This window comes from Suncus etruscus, chromosome 1 (assembly GCF_024139225.1).
Source record: "Suncus etruscus isolate mSunEtr1 chromosome 1, mSunEtr1.pri.cur, whole genome shotgun sequence".
NCBI classification, from domain to species: domain Eukaryota; kingdom Metazoa; phylum Chordata; class Mammalia; order Eulipotyphla; family Soricidae; genus Suncus; species Suncus etruscus.
The window spans coordinates 87,550,670-87,569,023 of NC_064848.1; the positions used below are offsets into that span (position 1 = coordinate 87,550,670).

The following is an 18,354-nucleotide window of genomic DNA, read 5'->3' on the forward strand; positions in this document are numbered from 1 at the left end:
CTATGCACTCAGAAATCGCTCCTGGCTTGGGTGACCATATGGGATGCCAGGGGTCCATCCCGGGTCAGCCACATGCAAGGCAAACTCGCTACTGCTGTGCTATCACTCCAGTTCCTAAAAACTATCTTGAAAGACAAAACAAAACCACAGTGAATAACAAAAAAATCAGACTGTATATTAAATCAAAATATTTGTTGGTGCATTTTGGTTTTAATTAATTTTGTGTTTAAAAGATTAGTATGCTGGAAGCATTCTTCATGCTTCATAAATTGTACCACCCACCCACTCCCAGACTCCCTATGATTCCTATGAAGTTAAGAGGTAATTATTTGGGCATTGACCAAAAGCAGTGAGTTTGAATTCAGGCAAATATGATAAGCATGTTTTGATGAAGTAAGACTCGAGATTGTGAGTTATCATTCTTCTCTATTCAGAGGTAATTAAGCTCTTTACTTAAATTTTAGGGTGCTCCAGGTCCTGATGGAAACAATGGTGCTCAGGGACCTCCTGGACCACAAGTGAGTATTTCTCCATCCTTGTTCTTTTCTGCCCCAAAGTGACCAGTTTTTCAAAATAGACCATCCTCATTGTCAACCCAAAAGTTATATAGGAGGCATGGAAAACAGCTCAGGCCACGAATAAAAACCCCATGCCAATTATTTATGCTAAGTTGATCCCTGAGCCTTCCTGTTCAGAATTATAGTGAAAAGGGACCTTGCGGAAATCTTAGAAGTGGAGAGAATACCCAGTGCCAACATGAGGTCCAGCACGACAATCTGTGTTGTATATACTGTGTGATCTTGATAACCTCACATTTGAGGTTCCTGGGAGGAGTAGCTGAAGGATATATTAAATAATAAATAAGTGAAAGTTAGGTAGCTGGGTCACAGTGAAATTATACATCTCATGTGTGTTTTTTCTGTCACTTGCAGGGTGTCCAAGGTGGAAAAGGTGAACAGGGCCCCGCTGGACCTCCAGGCTTCCAGGTAAATCAACAAAAATGATGAAAACTGTGTTTGGGAGATGTGGAGAAAGCAGTGTTTAGGGCACATAATGGGTTCTGTCCCTGGCATCACAGGTACCCTACGCATTGCAACATGCAGATCTGAAGGTCTCTAACATTGCTAGAGTGAGTGTAGTCATTCCAGTTCCACAAGACCTAAGCAGTGCATACTCTTATATTATCTGTCAATATGGCTGACTGGGAACAGCTGGGACCCCCGGACTTCCTGAGTACGACTTGGGAGAAGTACCCTCACACATATACTCCCATCTATCTTTTACCAGACTATTCATTTTTAAATTGTCCCATCTCACCAACCAACCATACACAAAATAATCTTAGAAGTGAGGTAGAGGTGTGCTTTTTCAAGGAAAGCTTTGAACAGATACTTTATCATACAGTAGTTGATAATGTTGATATTAAATTGTATTCAAAGTTCAATTATTAGAAGAGTCTCCTTGAATATAACCATGAGATTGAGATTTGTTTTTCTTTCATGTAGGGTCTTCCAGGTCCTTCAGGAGGAACTGGTGAAGTTGGAAAACCAGGAGAAAGGGTAAGTAAAATATGTGATATTCAATTCACTTTCCACTGTTGATTTTACCACTTTTGTTACTCTGCTGCAGTACAGTTGTATACAAAAGCAAATTTTATATTTTACACATTCATGATGGTGTTCCTTATATGTTGGTAGTGATAGAATCAGCCAAATTAGTGACTAGATTCAAAACAAATTACTTACTTTTGAAAATTGAATGAAACATTATTATTATAGAAGCAAAATACATCAACAAGCATTCCAACTTATGGTCTTATTTGTATTACTCTGGTAATGTTATAAAGTCTTTGATTCTTTCCTTCCTTATAGTAACAACATAAATGTGCTGTTCAAACTAGCCCCTGAAAAATTGCTTTATAAGTTTTTCTTGGCATTCAGACATGACACTGCTATCTACAATCAGGACATGAGTTCTGAATCATTTTCTCTGTAATTGTGATGAATGTGCCTCAATTCAGTTACATTCTGTGGCCTGGTCTCCTTTGTCAACAGTGAGGCACATGAAAGAAACAGCTGGTCAGTAATAAAGGAGATACACTTGGGTATACAATTACCTGGGTAATGCCCAGAATATGATCATTTTTACTAAGAAAGCAGTTTGTTTTGTAACTAAAAATAGGTAATGTCTGACATTGTTTATCATTATTTAGCATATTATCAAAGGAGGGGGTCTATTTTGTCCATTTTATAAAAGCAGTGAGAAACTAAATTTTCTGATGCTAGTTTTAGCTAAATATATCTCTGGTATCCATGGAATTGTCACTTTTAGTATGACTTCATCCATAATTGTAAGTTCTCTGGCTTAGTCACTAACATACTTAGACAGGTACAGATCATTCAGCTTTATTTTACTCTTCAAAACCTTTTTAAATATCATAATCAAAAGAGGATTTAGATGTACATAAACTTTATTCTTAATTTATTGCCATGTTTTGCCTAGGGTCTCCCTGGTGAATTTGGACTCCCTGGTCCTGCTGGCCCAAGAGTAAGTGTTACTTAATTATCATAAATTTCTCACAGTAAGTTTTAAAGCTAGTAGTACTTAAAAGTACAAATCTTGTAGCAAGTTTTGTGTTTGAGTGGCCAAACATAATCTCTAAAAAGAATTTTCTAAGTTTATAGTTTAGTTCATTTCTCACATTTTCTATTTAAAATACACCAGTCATAAGCAAAATAAATTAACTAATGTGTATATTTTATCTAGTGATTTATATAGATATTAATTATAAATTTATGGTAGTGACGCAGTTTAAGCCAAGGAAAAATATTATCTTCCTATGATTTAAAGTCAATTTTTGCAGTATATGTTGATGTTCAAAGCCTACAGCAAAATTCATGAGTCTGCTTTTGAAAAGGAATGTAATTAAGAGTAAATAATAAAAATAAAATAGACTTTGGTGTGTCTGTGGTTATTAGAATAATTGGTATGATTAGTTTGACCCTAATGTATCCTATTTTCTGACTACTTATCATGTATCTTGAATGTCCAAATTCAGCACCACAGAAACCATAGTGCCACAGAAACAAATGATAATAAGGACCTTTGAAATACATGCAGCATGAACTTATGTGTTGGCTCTTATGGACCATGGAATTCGAGCTTGCAGTAATATTTTCATGCAAATCAGAAGCTAGCTTGCTAGCTAGCTAATGTACAGGCACAGACATAATATGCATAATACATCCTTAGAATATCATAACTGTTATGTCATTATTGTATGTAATTACAAAGGGAGAAGAAAGATATGGAACTATTTAATGTTACTTGGCATTGCAAACTTTAGAAAATGGGACAATCGTTCACTTAAATACTATGCATACTGGCATCTATTTTTATGTATGGATCTACCAATAAAGGGGGAATAAAAAACAACTGAAGTTTAAAGTTCAAATAGTATACTGCAAAGCAACACATTTCAGTAGTTAGACTCACTGAAAATTAGAGATAAACAAGACTTTAGAGATTATTTTATCCTTCTCTTCCCTTTATGAGTAGAGAAATTAAGGGAAGAAGTTATAATTCACTAATACATGTAGGACTAGAGAGACTACAATAAGCAGGGCACTTTTCCTGCCCTTGGGCAACCTGAATTTGGTCCCTGACATTCTATCTAATCCCCTGAGCACTGCCAGGAATGATCCCTAAGCACAACTGAGAGTGGGCTTCCCCTGAAAAATAATAAACGATAGCTAGGATTCAAAAACTAATTATGTACAAACTTGCATATGCAAACTTGTATCTCTGAATGTGAGTGAATAGTGTGACACTTCTAATATTTCTTTTCCAGGGGGAGCGAGGTCTCCCAGGTCAAAGTGGTGCTGCTGGTCCTGCTGGTCCTCTTGGAAGCCGAGGTCCTTCTGGACCCCCAGGGCCTGATGGAAACAAGGTATCATGTTCTATGTCTATATTGCTGGTTTGGTTCAGTCTACCCTCTAATAAATAAATTCTTTATCACAGTAAAAGGAACATTTTTGCATCATTTTCATTTATTTCTAGTTCTGTGATTATTTTTCATATCAGAAAATAGGCATATTACTCCAGGATACTTAAACTCTTCCAAAAATGAGAAATCCCAGTATACTACAAAAACACACACATATATATGTCTTACCCTCTTTGCTACTACTTTTGCTTTAATCTGGAAACATCATATAAATATATATACACATATATCATATATATATATATAGAGAGAGAGAGAGAGAGAGAGATAGACACTATTTCTGAAGAAACTGTTTAACTTTCTCAATATACTTTAGTAAAGTTCTGAGTAAAATTTTTAGGATGCATAGCATAAATTTTCAAAAAGTAAAGACTGGAGAAATAGTCCAGCAGGTAAAGTGCATGCTACTGTACTGTAAGGTGAGTGCCCCTTCCCCTTCAGTCACCTCTCACCAAAACCTACTCTACATTTCAATTTAAAAGTTATGATGATAAAATTTAACTGGACAATAACATCACTCTAACCAGAACACAAATTTAAGACTACTTCAAATCTGAATCTTTTTAGTTTGTTTTAAAATAAAGGCAATTAAACATTTCTGGGACACACTTAACCACAATAAAGACAAAACAGTAACATTACTTCTGACTCTTATTGAAAAAAGAGTAAAGACTAACTGTAAAACGTTACTTTGGTATTGAAAGGAGATTGAAAAATATCACAAAAATCAGGTAAAAAAGGATAGAGGAAATAAGAAAAGGATTCTGTGAGATAGGTCTTTAAGAGTTTATCTAAGTAGCTAGTCAATAGACTTTAAGTATGAGTGTAGGATCCTATATAAAATAGAAGCGACAGTCTTCGCTCTTAAGGAAATAAAAATGTAACAATCTCCCCAGTTGATGGGGACTCATTCCAAATTCCTGTCAGGGCTAAGAGACTTAACCTTGAAAAATGTTTGTGGCAAATATTTTCAATCTCTTCCTCTCATTGTTCTGTCCTCTTCTTTTCCATGCCTGTGTCCCTTAAGATTGGGCTCAGTTAATCGAAAAATAACTATTCACTCCCACCACCCTCTCCTCTATAGTCACCATGTCATTAATAGCATCTTCTATGCAGTCTCCTTCCTTTCAGTAGCCTTCCTTTGTATCTCCAAGCAGGCAATAATGCTATCTATTAAATGTTTAAATTGAAATCCTTTAAGAGTTTGAGTCTTCATTTTCTCCTAGAGTCACTTGAAATAATCGACTTCACATATGTTTGATTTAAGGGTGAACCTGGTGTGCTTGGTGCTCCTGGCACTGCTGGTCCATCTGGAGGTAGTGGACTTCCAGGAGAGAGGGGTGCTGCTGGAATACCTGGAGGCAAGGGAGATAAGGTATCATCTTCCTCTTAGACTTTAATACATATTGTTGGGAAACTCTAGCAAAGAAGACTGCACAAGGACACTCAAATTTTTTTATTTCTTGGCAGGTGGTTCAATAACATTTTGCTATCTTATCTATACATTTGCCTCTGCCACCTAGCACCTACGCATTTCTAAACTCACTAATCTGGCAAAATTCTTTGCTACCATGGAATTTCAGGAAAACAGATGGTGTCGAGTAATACATGCGGCTCATTTTAATGCCACTAACAATAATGCCTCATCCTGCCCTAATTAATGGGAATAAACTATATTGAACAGCTGTCAACCGTGCTGCTGCATTAGCTATGCCATAAAAGTGATCAGGCACTGAAGCCCATTGTGATGGCGCCTTTTAATTCTGTCCACATGAATTTGTACCTTGCTTGATTATGCTTCAAGAGGGTATATGGAAATTAGAAGAGAACATTTAACAGTGATGTGAGAAGGGTTCTTGAATTGTTATTTTTTCCCTCATTCTACATTCTATATCCATTGTTAAAGATATTAAATGACTGAAGCATTTGTAGTAGGTTATATAAAAACATTAAAATTAATTTAAATAAAACATTGGTGAAAAAAGAGTTGCTCTTGTATTCTGCTTTTAGGGTGAACCTGGTCTCAGGGGTGAAATCGGTAGCCCAGGCAGAGATGGTGCTCGGGTGAGTATGTTTCTCTCTTTGGTTTTTGACATTTCACTCAATTTGAATTGAGAAGTTTTCCAAAAGAGAACTGACAAAGGAGGTTTATTAGCATTTTAAGGAATTGTTTATTATGCTGCTTTAAGAAAAACAGTAATTCTTTTACATTTTAAAGAGCCAGAACCTCCAATAAAGTCCCTTATTCAAATGTATGTCCTAAGAACTTAGCATTAAAAGAAGCACACCAATGATTAGTTGCTATTGTTAAACTCAAAAAGGCCTAATATTAGCCTAAGAATATTGGCCTCCTGATTCCTCCAGGTCCTAGCTACCTCCTTTCTCTCCACTTTTCTCTTAGAACTGCCAGTCCCTGTGCATTTTCGTTTAGGTGTTCATCTGAATCACAAGCCAAGTAGTTTTAAAGGAAGCTGCACTTTGCTGCTCTTCAGGGAATGTTTTAAACCTCCAAGTTTTTAACCTATCCTTGCCTTAGACATTTCATAACCTTTATCACTTTAGAAACTTTATCACTGGGAACATAGCCAGTGGCTTTTGATCATTTTGATAATTAGAACTAAATTGCATCTGAGTCTTTCTTGAAGTTACCCAAATTGAGTAGTAAAAGTGTTCAGTTACTCTTCAGCACAACAAGGGGAAACATCAAGGTTCACTTTTAATGGTAAAGGCATGTTATTATTAGTAAAACTTCCTTTTTTGTTTTTGAATTAGGGTATTCCTGGTGCTGTAGGTGCCCCAGGTCCTTCTGGAGCTTCTGGTGACCGGGTAAGTAAGCATTTCCCTGGGCTACTACTCTCTAAATTCATAGCAATCTCTAAAATGTCCTACCAGCACTAATCATTAGAAACCCTACAATTAGTTTATGTGACTTGGTTTAAAGTCCACTTATTTTAAAGCCTATCTACTGTAAAGGGACAGTGGGAAACAAATGTCATGTATTGGAAGTCCTTTTTCCTTTTCAATAGATGTGCCAGCAATTTGACCTCTATTGCAATCTCTGTTGTCTGTTTGGTAGGCTCTCCTTCTTCCCCACTAACAATACCCTGATGATCTTAGTTTCCTCAGACTCTTCAATTGAAAAAAATTAATCAAGTAATTAAAATAAATAGATTACATAGTGTACATATTATATGTACACATTGAACATTCTACTTAAAATAGGTCTTAATTTTTGTATTGCACAGAGTGTAGAAAATAGATCCACTTTGTGTCCACCTAAACATTAAAATATCTTTCTTCTGGCATTGTGGGCACTTATTTGTAATGTTTTGTATATGTATAACCAATACCACTTTATCTTCCAAAATACAACATTTGGCACAGTAAGAATACACTTGATTTTACTTAATGAAATGCTCATTGTTGTGTCTGCCAACACAAGTTCAAAGTCTTAATGAGTCCATAGTTTTCCATGGTTCTCTCTCTTTTCTACCTCTTAAAGTAGTTATGTGAAGTATGTTAACGAACTTCTCTGTACTCAATAGGGCGAAGCTGGTCCCGCTGGTCCTGCTGGTCCTGCTGGTCCTCGTGGCAGTCCTGTAAGTAGAAACCTGGATCTTGTTATATACCTCACTTTTTTTGGCATTGATGAAACTAAGATTGCTAAGACATTGAGAAATCCATTTTTCTCTCTAGGGTGAACGTGGTGAAGTTGGTCCTGCTGGCCCCAATGGATTTGCTGGACCTGCTGTGAGTATTAGATAATGAAGGTTATTCTGAAAACATCCCTAATTGATAAGTAGTATGAGTTAGAATATCTAAACTATAATCGTTTCTTTCCAACAGGGTGCTGCTGGTCAACCTGGTGCTAAAGGAGAGAGAGGAACCAAAGGGCCCAAGGGTGAAAATGGTGTTGTCGGTCCTACAGGCCCTGTTGGAGCAGCTGGCCCATCTGTAAGTCAAATTCTTAGCAGACAAATCTTTAAATCATTTTTTTTAATTTTTTAACCTTTAAATCTTAAAGTTCTTAATTATTATAATGTAATTTAACATATCAATCAAGTATCATACATCAGGAAATAGACAAGATAGTAGATGACAACTGCACAATGTTTTACTACTTCTAAACATTTTGTAAAGATTCCTTTATTTTACTTCTTCAGTACTACAATAAGGATAGATATATTGGATCAGAGATTTTAATTGATATAATACTGCTATGAGCATTTTTATATCTGAATTTGCTTCTAATTACCATGACAATAATTCATTTGGAAGAGAAAAAGCATTTTTTAAAATTGTTTTGTGATTTTGACTTCTTGTTTCTGTTCAGGGTCCAAATGGTCCCCCTGGTCCTGTTGGAGGTCGTGGTGATGGTGGACCCCCTGTAAGTATTCAGTATAGACTCATATCTTTTATGTAGAAAACTGTTAGGGACAAATTGAAATTTGGGGAGGAATATAGACTATAATAATAATAATACTTGAAATTCAAGTTCACTCTAATCATAACAATTCAGTATTGAAGCTAAAGATACTTATTGACATTTATGACTTTAATAATAATCTAGGTGGAATTCAGTGCTGTGCATATTCCTATCACCTCACATTAGTTAATAAACAAGGTTAATCCTAGATAGTTTAATTGTGAAATGGTAAAATACTTGATACTCTTTATCCTTTTGATGCCTCTTCTTTTGCCTGACCAAGTCTTTCTACTTGACATCCAGGACTATCAAAATCACTTTCTAGGGACCCAGGCTTCCTTTTCAGAAACAGGCTCCACTGACTTCTTCCTTCTCTTAGAGCAGTTATGTTCTAGATCACTTGTACCTTCCTCTATAAACAAAACTGCCTTGCATCCACTCCCTTGGTAGTCAGCTAGGTCATTCAATAATGTTTGTGCATCAGCGTGTGATAAGAGCATAATGTCCTCTTGCTCTTAAACCAACAAGCTATACTATATTTTTTTCAAAAGAACCATAAGACCCTTAATGTAATATATGAAACTTTAAAACATGCTAATTAGGAAACAGTGTAGAAAAAGTTTTTTAGGCCTCAGATTAAGGAACACACATTGAAGGCTGCCATTGTTTACTCTTTGGCCCATCCCTGGTCATATCAATTGAGGATTTTCCAAAGGAAATATTTTATTTACCCAAATCCCTTGAGTTGATGTTGACTGTCAGTGTGTTTGGCTTTTAGGGTATGACTGGCTTCCCTGGTGCTGCTGGAAGGACTGGTCCCCCTGGGCCTTCTGTAAGTAAATCAAATCAAACATATGCCTTTTTTTTTTCTAGCAAAAATGTTCTGTCAGCTAAGAGGAAACTGGTAAGAAACTCTACATGAAAACATGCTAATAATATTTGGTTACTGCTTTCCTGGTCTGAAATCTGTTTTTCTGACCCATGAAGGCAAAAGGATCACAAATAATATGTCATAATATCAGTTAAAAAGGCTTTGATTCTTGTGAACACAAGTCACCTTTTAAGGGTATGCTTTCTGTTAAGAATAAAAAGAACTATTATTTATTTGATAAACAATATCAAATAATAAATAAATATTTAATATTTAATAATACCAAATATCAAATATTTCTATATCTAATTAGCCTTTATGGCTAACATTCTGCCTCTATTGTTAAGGTTCCTGAATTTAAAGATGGTTTTGTTTCTAATTTAATTCTGATTCATACTCACCTGTCAGAACTCAAGATAATTTAATTAATTACCAAGGAATAAGTCTTCTGGCTAAAGTTTCTGGGAAAAATAGCAAAGATGTTGATTTCTTGGAATCCTTTTACAAGTTCATGAGAAAAATACTCATTCCATATAAACATTTAATTAAACCTATTTGAGGGAATAGGTGATCCTCAATTAGGAACAAAATGCCAGTATTGACTTTCTTCAAAAAGAAATAAGCAGAGCCCCCCAAAACCCAAAATCTTATTCATTTACAACAACTCATAATTTCCCAAAGTTTCAATTCCCATATGCCAGGTAATGGGCAGCACATTTCTTTTTCTCAATTAATATTTGCCACAACTCTGTCTCAGTTGTTTATTACAGCCTCAAGATAAAAGGGACGAGACTTTCTCTTTCTATAAGGAAAAAAACCCTTTATATTTTTATAATTTATTTAAGCACAAGAAAGAAACTTTAAAATCCTACATAAACATTTTCCTAAAACTCTCAGGATCTTATTTTATTACTTTTTACTGATATTATCTTAGTACCTAAACACTCTACTTACTACTGCTCCTTTGCAGATTCATAATGATTATTAACAGAGAATCAGTGACCTTGTATATTTGCTTTTAGGGTATTACTGGGCCCCCTGGCCCTCCTGGTGCTGCTGGTAAAGAAGGCCTCCGTGGTCCTCGTGGTGACCAGGGTCCAGTTGGTCGAACTGGAGAAACAGGTGCATCTGGCCTCCCAGGCTTTGCTGGTGAGAAGGGTCCATCTGGAGAACCTGGTACTACTGTAAGTAGTTTTAGATATCTCTTTCTTAATAACTATTAAAATTAAAACCCTTACACATATATTCCAGTAGTATATACTTCTTCATGACCATAGTTTTAAAGTGGAGGTGAGTTGAGGGAGGAAATCTGTCCAGCAGACATTAGTTACAGTTTTAGCAGATGCTCCGAAGGCACTGGAAGGGGTAACAATAAGTGAAGGAACTTTATTGTTTCTTCAGAATGTCTTTTTAAACTGTTAAGGGTACCTTACTGGTACAAGGATTAGAAAACCTGAGTACTATCATTATTCTATTATCCATTAATAATTATCAGTAAGATTTTCTTTTTTATGAATTGTTTATTTCAGTTCTTTAAGTTAAACTTAAGGAATTTAGCCACTTCCCTAATTATGAATTATCCAGAATTATTGCTATTCTGATCAATGCCTTTACTAACCGTGGGTCAGTTAAAGACCCATGCTTTCCTAGAGAGAATCTAAAAAGCTTTATTCCAACTATCCCAAATAGCTTCACTAATCTCACGCATATGTTTTAAGATCTTATTCTACTGGTCTCAAGGAAAGGCTAGGTTAAAAGAAATTATGTGCTAAGATAGAATCTTACTGTCATCACTAAAGAGAAATTGTACCAAATGATCTGTTCTACTAATGGAAAGTCATTAGTTTTTTCCAAAATATATTTAGACTTATAGTCCTTCTGTTATTAACCAAGGTCTTACCAGTAATATTCAATATTTTTCTTCTTGCTCAGGGACCTCCTGGCACACCAGGACCTCAGGGTATTCTTGGTTCCCCTGGTATTTTGGGTCTCCCAGGCACCAGAGGTGAACGTGGTCTACCAGGTATTGCAGGATCTCTGGTGAGTGTTTGACACCATTCTGTTCTCATTAACATAGTAAAAGATTTTAAAAGCTGCCACTTTAAATGTGACAAATTGATCACTGAATAACTCTACTTAAGGATTTTTTTTTATTCATGGCATTTTCTTTATACAAATCGCATGTCATTTGTCTAAGATGCTTTAATACCACCTTACTTAGACGCATGCTATACAGACACAGCTTAACATTATGCAGAGTGATTTTTGTTCTTTTTACATGTTTTAGAATTATATAAGTTCTAATTCATTTACTCCTCTGCATTATGAAATACTGGCATCAGTTATCCTGTAGGAAGAATTAAATTCTGCATCCCTTTTAACCTTTTACATTATTGCAAACTCCAACTTTATAAATTCTTTTCTGGGAGGTGCAAGGTTATGATAATAATTGGCTCATTTTATACATAAAACTGACCATCTAGATGTGTAAAAGGAGAGAAAGGGTGATACTGTACACTTCTTAACATGTTTGTAATTCACAATCTATATATTTATTCTCAGCCAATTAGAATGAATAGGATTGTTTGAAGATGGATATATTAATACCCAGCCCAGTGAGAGTAATGTTTCATTTTTTTCTCTGCCACTTTAGGGTGAACCTGGACCTCTTGGCATTTCTGGCCCTCCTGGGGCCCGTGGTCCCCCTGGTGCTGTGGGAAATCCTGGTGTCAATGGTGCTCCTGGTGAAGCTGGGCGTGATGTGAGTCTATCTAAGTTTGTAAGCTAAAACTTAAAGGCATTACATCACATATAACTTTGTGCCTGAGGTGAGGTGGCTTTGTTTAAAATTTCTAAGCAATATCATAGATTTCTCTATACTATTCTATTCATATTTAGCACTCTTACTATTATTTGGATTAGGAATTACCCATTAATAAAGCTGAACTAAAATATTTTAAACCTAAAGAAAAAACTAGGTTTATATAATTGTGTTCCTAATTTTTAATGGGGATTCACTTGTGCATTGTGATGTGAAGTGCCTTTGGGACATGAAAAAAGAGTGGCTAAAATGCAAAGGCTGGTGTACATCAGCATTTACTCCCAGTTCTAATTGGTGTGATTTATTCTTCAAGGGCAATCCTGGGAGTGATGGTCCCCCAGGCCGTGATGGTCAAGCTGGACATAAGGTCAGTACATCTCCTAACTTCCTTTAATTTAAAAATTAGTAAAAAAAAAAATTGGCCACACTGATGTTACCCTTAATTTTGCTTTTGACAGGGAGAGCGTGGATATCCTGGCAATGCTGGTCCTGTTGGTGCTGTGGGGGCACCTGGTCCTCATGGCTCTGTGGGCCCCACTGGCAAACATGGAAATCGTGGTGAACCTGTAAGTTTGTCCCTTTGTGTTGTCATCATTGAGTTTACTCCTAATATTCCCACACTTGGGAACTGTAGGGTTCTCTGGGAGAATTTCCTTGAGCTTGGCTAATGAGTTGCATTTTTCTTTTCTAATTCACAGGGTCCTGCTGGAGCAGTTGGTCCTGTTGGTGCCTTTGGTCCAAGAGGCCCTAGTGTATGTACACGGTGAAGATTTCTTTACAAATTACTATTTAAGGAAGATTTGTCCAGACAGTAATGAGCAAATAAATAGTATATAGTCTAGATGACATATTCTTAAAATATGTAGTCTGTATCTGTTAAATATTTATGAAAATATAACCAACCACATTAGAGGCAATTCAAGCAGATTTAAAAAATTAAGAGGTGGGACAAAACACCACATGTCTTGATTAGACAGATTAAACTGTGGAAACTATGTGCCCCTTTATAAAGAAAGTGAGTGAAATTTCTATTGTCTTTACAGGGACCACAAGGAATTCGAGGTGACAAGGGAGAGCCTGGTGATAAAGGAGCAAGAGGTCTTCCTGGCCTAAAGGGACACAATGGATTGCAAGGTCTTCCTGGGCTTGCTGTAAGTAAAATGTAGACATCCAGCATGTGTTCTGACCTTACAGGCCTGCAATTCAGAATGACCTTCCAAAGATTTTCACTTCTTTTATTCTAAATGTCTGACATAATATTTTATTTCTTTTCCCTAAGTACTTCTTTCCAGAAATAATGCTATTTTATTCCAACCCAAAAATGTAAGGGTTAAGAAGGGAAAGAAAAATGTACATACATTAATATCTCCTGACATCAGTGTCCTTCAACCCCACTTACAATAATATAATTAGAAGAAATACTAATATTACACTGCCGAAATAGCTTGTAAGAAAAAATAATTATAAAAGACGTATTGGGATAAAAGAGCTCCACTTCACATTGCAATTTTTCTCAATATAGCCCACTGAAACCAAAAAGTTCTTTTCAGTGTCTTAAAATCTATTTATTGACAAATGTTCTGAAAGTGTGATTGTTCTGCTTTCTTTTATGCAGGGTCACCATGGTGATCAAGGTGCACCTGGCTCCGTGGGTCCTGCTGGTCCTAGGGTATGTCAATTTAAGAGACATGTATCTCTGAAATAGAGCCTACTGGAGGGAGTTTCAGACCTCTACTCCATTTCAGGGTTTTGCTGGCTCACTCAGATTTGATATCTTTCTTCCTTAGGGCCCTGCTGGTCCTTCTGGCCCTGTTGGCAAAGATGGTCGCACTGGACAACCTGGCACAGTTGGACCTGCTGGCATTCGTGGTTCCCAGGGTAACCAAGGTCCTGCTGTAAGTGTCACTTGGTAACTAACAGAACACATTATTGAGCTACGAACCATTTTTATCCATCTCAGCAAGATGATTACAAACTGTTAAACAAGTCTCCTTCTGCTCTATGTCTTCTAAAATATGTAAAAATGTATGCATTGATGTTTAAATTAATTCTTGCAAATTTGTGGGAAAGAAATTATTTATTTACATGAACTATTTTTTTCTCACAAGAGACTGTTCAGTATGCCAATCAATTGAAAAATATGTTGTCATTGGTATCTCACCCTATAACTATTCATTAAGCCTCCCCATTCTCTTTGCAGGGCCCTCCTGGTCCTCCTGGTCTTCCTGGCCCTCCTGGTCCTAGTGGTGGTGGTTATGACTTTGGTTTTGAAGGAGACTTCTACAGGGCTGACCAGCCTCGTTCACCACCTTCTCTCAGACCTAAGGATTATGAAGTTGATGCTACACTGAAATCTCTCAACAATCAAATTGAGACTCTTCTTACTCCTGAAGGATCTAGGAAGAACCCAGCTCGCACATGCCGTGACTTGAGATTGAGCCACCCAGACTGGAGCAGTGGTAGGTCAAGTTGTCCAAGACAGGCATGTGTCTCACAAGTTGGGACTTCTCAAATGAGTATATATTGGCATTTAAAATGAAATTATATGGGGCTGGAATGATAGTACAGCAAGTTGGGCATTTAAAATGAAATTATATGGGGCTGGAATGATAGTACAGCAAGTTGGGCATTTACCATACACAAAACTTACCCAGGATTCAATCCTGGCATCCCATATAGTCCTGTGAGCACAACCAGAAGAAATTCCTTAATTCAGAGCCAGGAATAACTTCTAAGCATTGCCTGATGTACCCCTCCCAAGAAAGAAAATGTATTTGTGTCCAAATGGCATTATGTGAAATCATGCCCAATTAATGAGGCATTATTTTCTCACATCCATTCTGACATCTTTTTAGATATGTTTTATTATTCTCTTAGCAAAAGATATACCCTGATTTCATTTTTTTATGGAAGACAGAAAAGTCAAATGTGTCTGATCTTAAAAATGGCCTTCCTGTTAAATGTGACAGACAATGAAAGTACAGTTAAAGTCTTGTGGGAATCAAAGCCTTCAATTATTAGTTACTCTAACCTATGTACCATCCAGTGAAAGGTTTAATAATATATATCATATTTTCTTAAAAAGGATACTACTGGATTGATCCTAACCAAGGTTGTACTATGGATGCTATCAAAGTACACTGTGATTTCTCTACTGGTGAAACTTGCATCAAGGCTCAACCTGAAAGCATCCCAGTCAAGAACTGGTACAAAAATTCTAAGATCCAAAAGCACATCTGGTTTGGAGAAACCATCAATGGTGGGACTCAGGTAAAGAATTCTACAAATATTATTTCTCTTGATAAAAAAAATAGTTGTTAAAATTGCTTTCATTTTAATTATTTTCATTTTAATTCTTGTCCAAATGGGCTTATTGAAAACACTGCTATTTCACACATTCTGTTTTATTATTACAGCTTAAAGATGGACTGCTTAGGCACAGAAATACACAATTTAGAATTATTCAAATTTTACTTAACTGATAATTTAAAAAGTATAATCATTTAGTATGAATTAGTATTAAACACAAGCATTCATCAAGATAGAGCCTTATACCAGTACTTCTGTTTCCTGAATTTTGTTAAACCGTTAACCACTTTTAAATGCCTTCTAGCAAAAATTGCAAAATAGGAAGAATAAGAAGTCTTATTCCCTTATTCTAATACTTTTTATATAAAAAGGAAATATAATAGGGCTTGAGAAAGAATACAAGGGTAATGTGCTTGCTTTGCACATTACTGGCCGTGGTTTCTTTCCCAGCACTGTGTATGGTCCCTGAGCACCGCCAGAATTAATCTCTGAACACAGAACCAGGAGTAATCTCTGAGTACCTCAAATGAGCCCCAAACATTCCCATCTCCAAAAATAAAAAAATATATAAAACCTTGTCTAAGACACTAAGCAACTTTTTGGTTTTGGGGTCACATTCGGCGGCAATAGAAGGTTACTCCTGGCTCTACACTCAGAAATCACTCCTGGCAGGCTCTGGGAACCATAAGGGATTCGAGGATTCGAACCACCATTCAACCTGGAATAGCTGTGTGCAAGGCCCTACCACTTTCCTATTTCTCCAGCTTCCCAAGCAACTTTTTGAAATGATCCTGACTTAACCAAGTTATTTCTATAACCCTTCTAAATAACTCATGCTTCAAAGACAAGTAAATTTGTTTTCCTTTTAGAGCAATGTTTTCTAAGGCTCAATTTGAGATCATGATTTCTTCTTATATAGACTTTTTAAGTTTGTCTCTTAGTATATAAATTCTTCTCCACTTACCTCAAACCCCCATTTTATTTCCTATAGTTTGAATACAATATTGAAGGAGTTACTACTAAGGAAATGGCTACCCAACTTGCCTTTATGCGCCTACTGGCCAACCATGCCTCTCAAAATATCACTTACCACTGCAAGAACAGCATTGCATATATGGATGATGAAACTGGCAACCTGAAAAAAGCTGTCATTCTACAAGGCTCCAATGATGTTGAACTTGTTGCTGAGGGCAATAGCAGGTTCACTTACAGTGTTCTTGAAGATGGCTGCTCTGTAAGTAATAGTAAAAAAATGGGAATAGTGCCTATTTGGGAAATGGGGTGGAGAAAATAATAGAATAAACCATTAAATGAGCAGATAAAAAACTACCTTATTTGGTTTTTTTTATTAATATTGATTTAAATTCAGATCATAACTTAAATTTAATGATCAATTAAATAAAATGTTAAATTTGGGGCCGGAGCAATAGCACAACAGTAGGGCATTTGCCTTGCATGCTGCTGACCCAGGACAGACCTGTCTTCTATCCCTGGCATCCCATATGGTCCCCTGAGCCAGGAGCGATTTCTGAGCACATAGCCAGGTATAAACCCTGAGCTATTTAAAGATTTTAAATTTAATTAATTTTTCTTCTAAAATTCTCTGAGTTAAATATACATATTAAATCCATATATTAGCAACTTTTTTTCATATACATATCTTAAATGATGATAATGCACATAACTTAAAATTACTTAGGGTTTACATGGCCTATGATATATTTTATAGTTATATATATTTAATTATACTTACTAGTATGGCTTACAATTAATTTTTCTAAATTTTCTCATAATGCTATATATTAGAGAAACATTAAAATTTACTAATAGCAATACTACATACCCATCTAGTTTTCTGCACTATCACCATCACCACACATACTTTCTTAAAATTATCATTGAAAAAAAATCACTTAAAATAAGTTTTTAGTTTTTAAATAGACTCCAAGAAGCTTCTTTCAAAGAAACAGTTCAGTGTTACTGCTTCAAAGATGAAATTTTTGGTTCAAATACACGTCTTTAGAATGACACAAGCTAAAAATATTCTATTCTAGTTTAACCTCAAAGAGTACTACATTAATAGCTAAGTTTAATTTCTGATGTTTTTCTCTTTGTTAAACAGAAAAAGACGAATGAATGGAGTAAGACCGTCATTGAATACAAAACGAATAAGCCATCTCGCCTGCCTATCCTTGATATTGCACCTTTAGACATCGGTGGTGCCGACCAAGAATTCTATTTGGACATTGGCCCAGTCTGTTTCAAATAAATGAACTCAACCTAAATTTTTTTAAAAAGAAATCTGATAAAACTTTCTCTCCTCGCCATTTCTTTTTTCTTTTTTTAACTGAAAGCTGAATCCTTCCATTTCTTCTACACATCTATTTGCTTAAATTGTGGATCAAAGAGGAGAAGGATTTGATCAGAGAGCATTGTGCAATATTATTTCATTAATTTCCCATTCCTTTCCCCTTCTCCCCAAAGATTTGGATTTTTTTTTCAGCACTCTTAGATCTGTTGTGGAAAATGTCAACCTTTGTAAAAATAAATGAATCAATAAAAATTTTAAAATAAAATAAAAACCATGAACATTTGCACCACTTGTGGCTTTTGAATATCTTCCAGAGGGAAGTTTAAAACCCAAGCTTCCAAAGGTTTAAACTACCTCAAAACACTTTCCTGTGAGTGTTATATATACCATTAGGTGCTAACCTAGACAGAGATGACTTGAGGTACTTATTTTTTCAAAATCCAGAGGTGCTAATTAATATTTCAGATACTTGAAGAATTTGATGGTGCTAGAAGAATTTCAAAATTAATACATCTTAATACTGTACTGAGTTGTACTATACATTTTTTATTTTTGGTCTAGCATCAATACTTTACATCTTATCCCCAATTAAAAGTATGTAGATCATCAT

General features: G+C 35.8%; 1 protein-coding gene across 1 annotated transcript in view; it reads left to right on the plus strand.

Moving 5' to 3' along the window:
* COL1A2 (collagen type I alpha 2 chain) overlaps positions 1–17,855 on the plus strand; it is a 37,055-nt gene extending 19,200 nt beyond the window's left edge. The window contains 26 exon segments of the mRNA XM_049785197.1: positions 465–518; positions 933–986; positions 1,506–1,559; positions 2,503–2,547; positions 3,851–3,949; positions 5,274–5,381; positions 6,017–6,070; positions 6,779–6,832; positions 7,552–7,605; positions 7,703–7,756; positions 7,853–7,960; positions 8,340–8,393; positions 9,211–9,264; positions 10,326–10,487; positions 11,236–11,343; positions 11,957–12,064; positions 12,438–12,491; positions 12,583–12,690; positions 12,823–12,876; positions 13,168–13,275; positions 13,740–13,793; positions 13,912–14,019; positions 14,325–14,583; positions 15,210–15,394; positions 16,425–16,667; positions 17,556–17,855. Of these exon segments, the coding sequence (XP_049641154.1) occupies positions 465–518; positions 933–986; positions 1,506–1,559; positions 2,503–2,547; positions 3,851–3,949; positions 5,274–5,381; positions 6,017–6,070; positions 6,779–6,832; positions 7,552–7,605; positions 7,703–7,756; positions 7,853–7,960; positions 8,340–8,393; positions 9,211–9,264; positions 10,326–10,487; positions 11,236–11,343; positions 11,957–12,064; positions 12,438–12,491; positions 12,583–12,690; positions 12,823–12,876; positions 13,168–13,275; positions 13,740–13,793; positions 13,912–14,019; positions 14,325–14,583; positions 15,210–15,394; positions 16,425–16,667; positions 17,556–17,702 (2,544 nt within the window). The 3' untranslated portion in view covers positions 17,703–17,855.
* Positions 17,856–18,354: the final 499 nt, after the last annotated feature.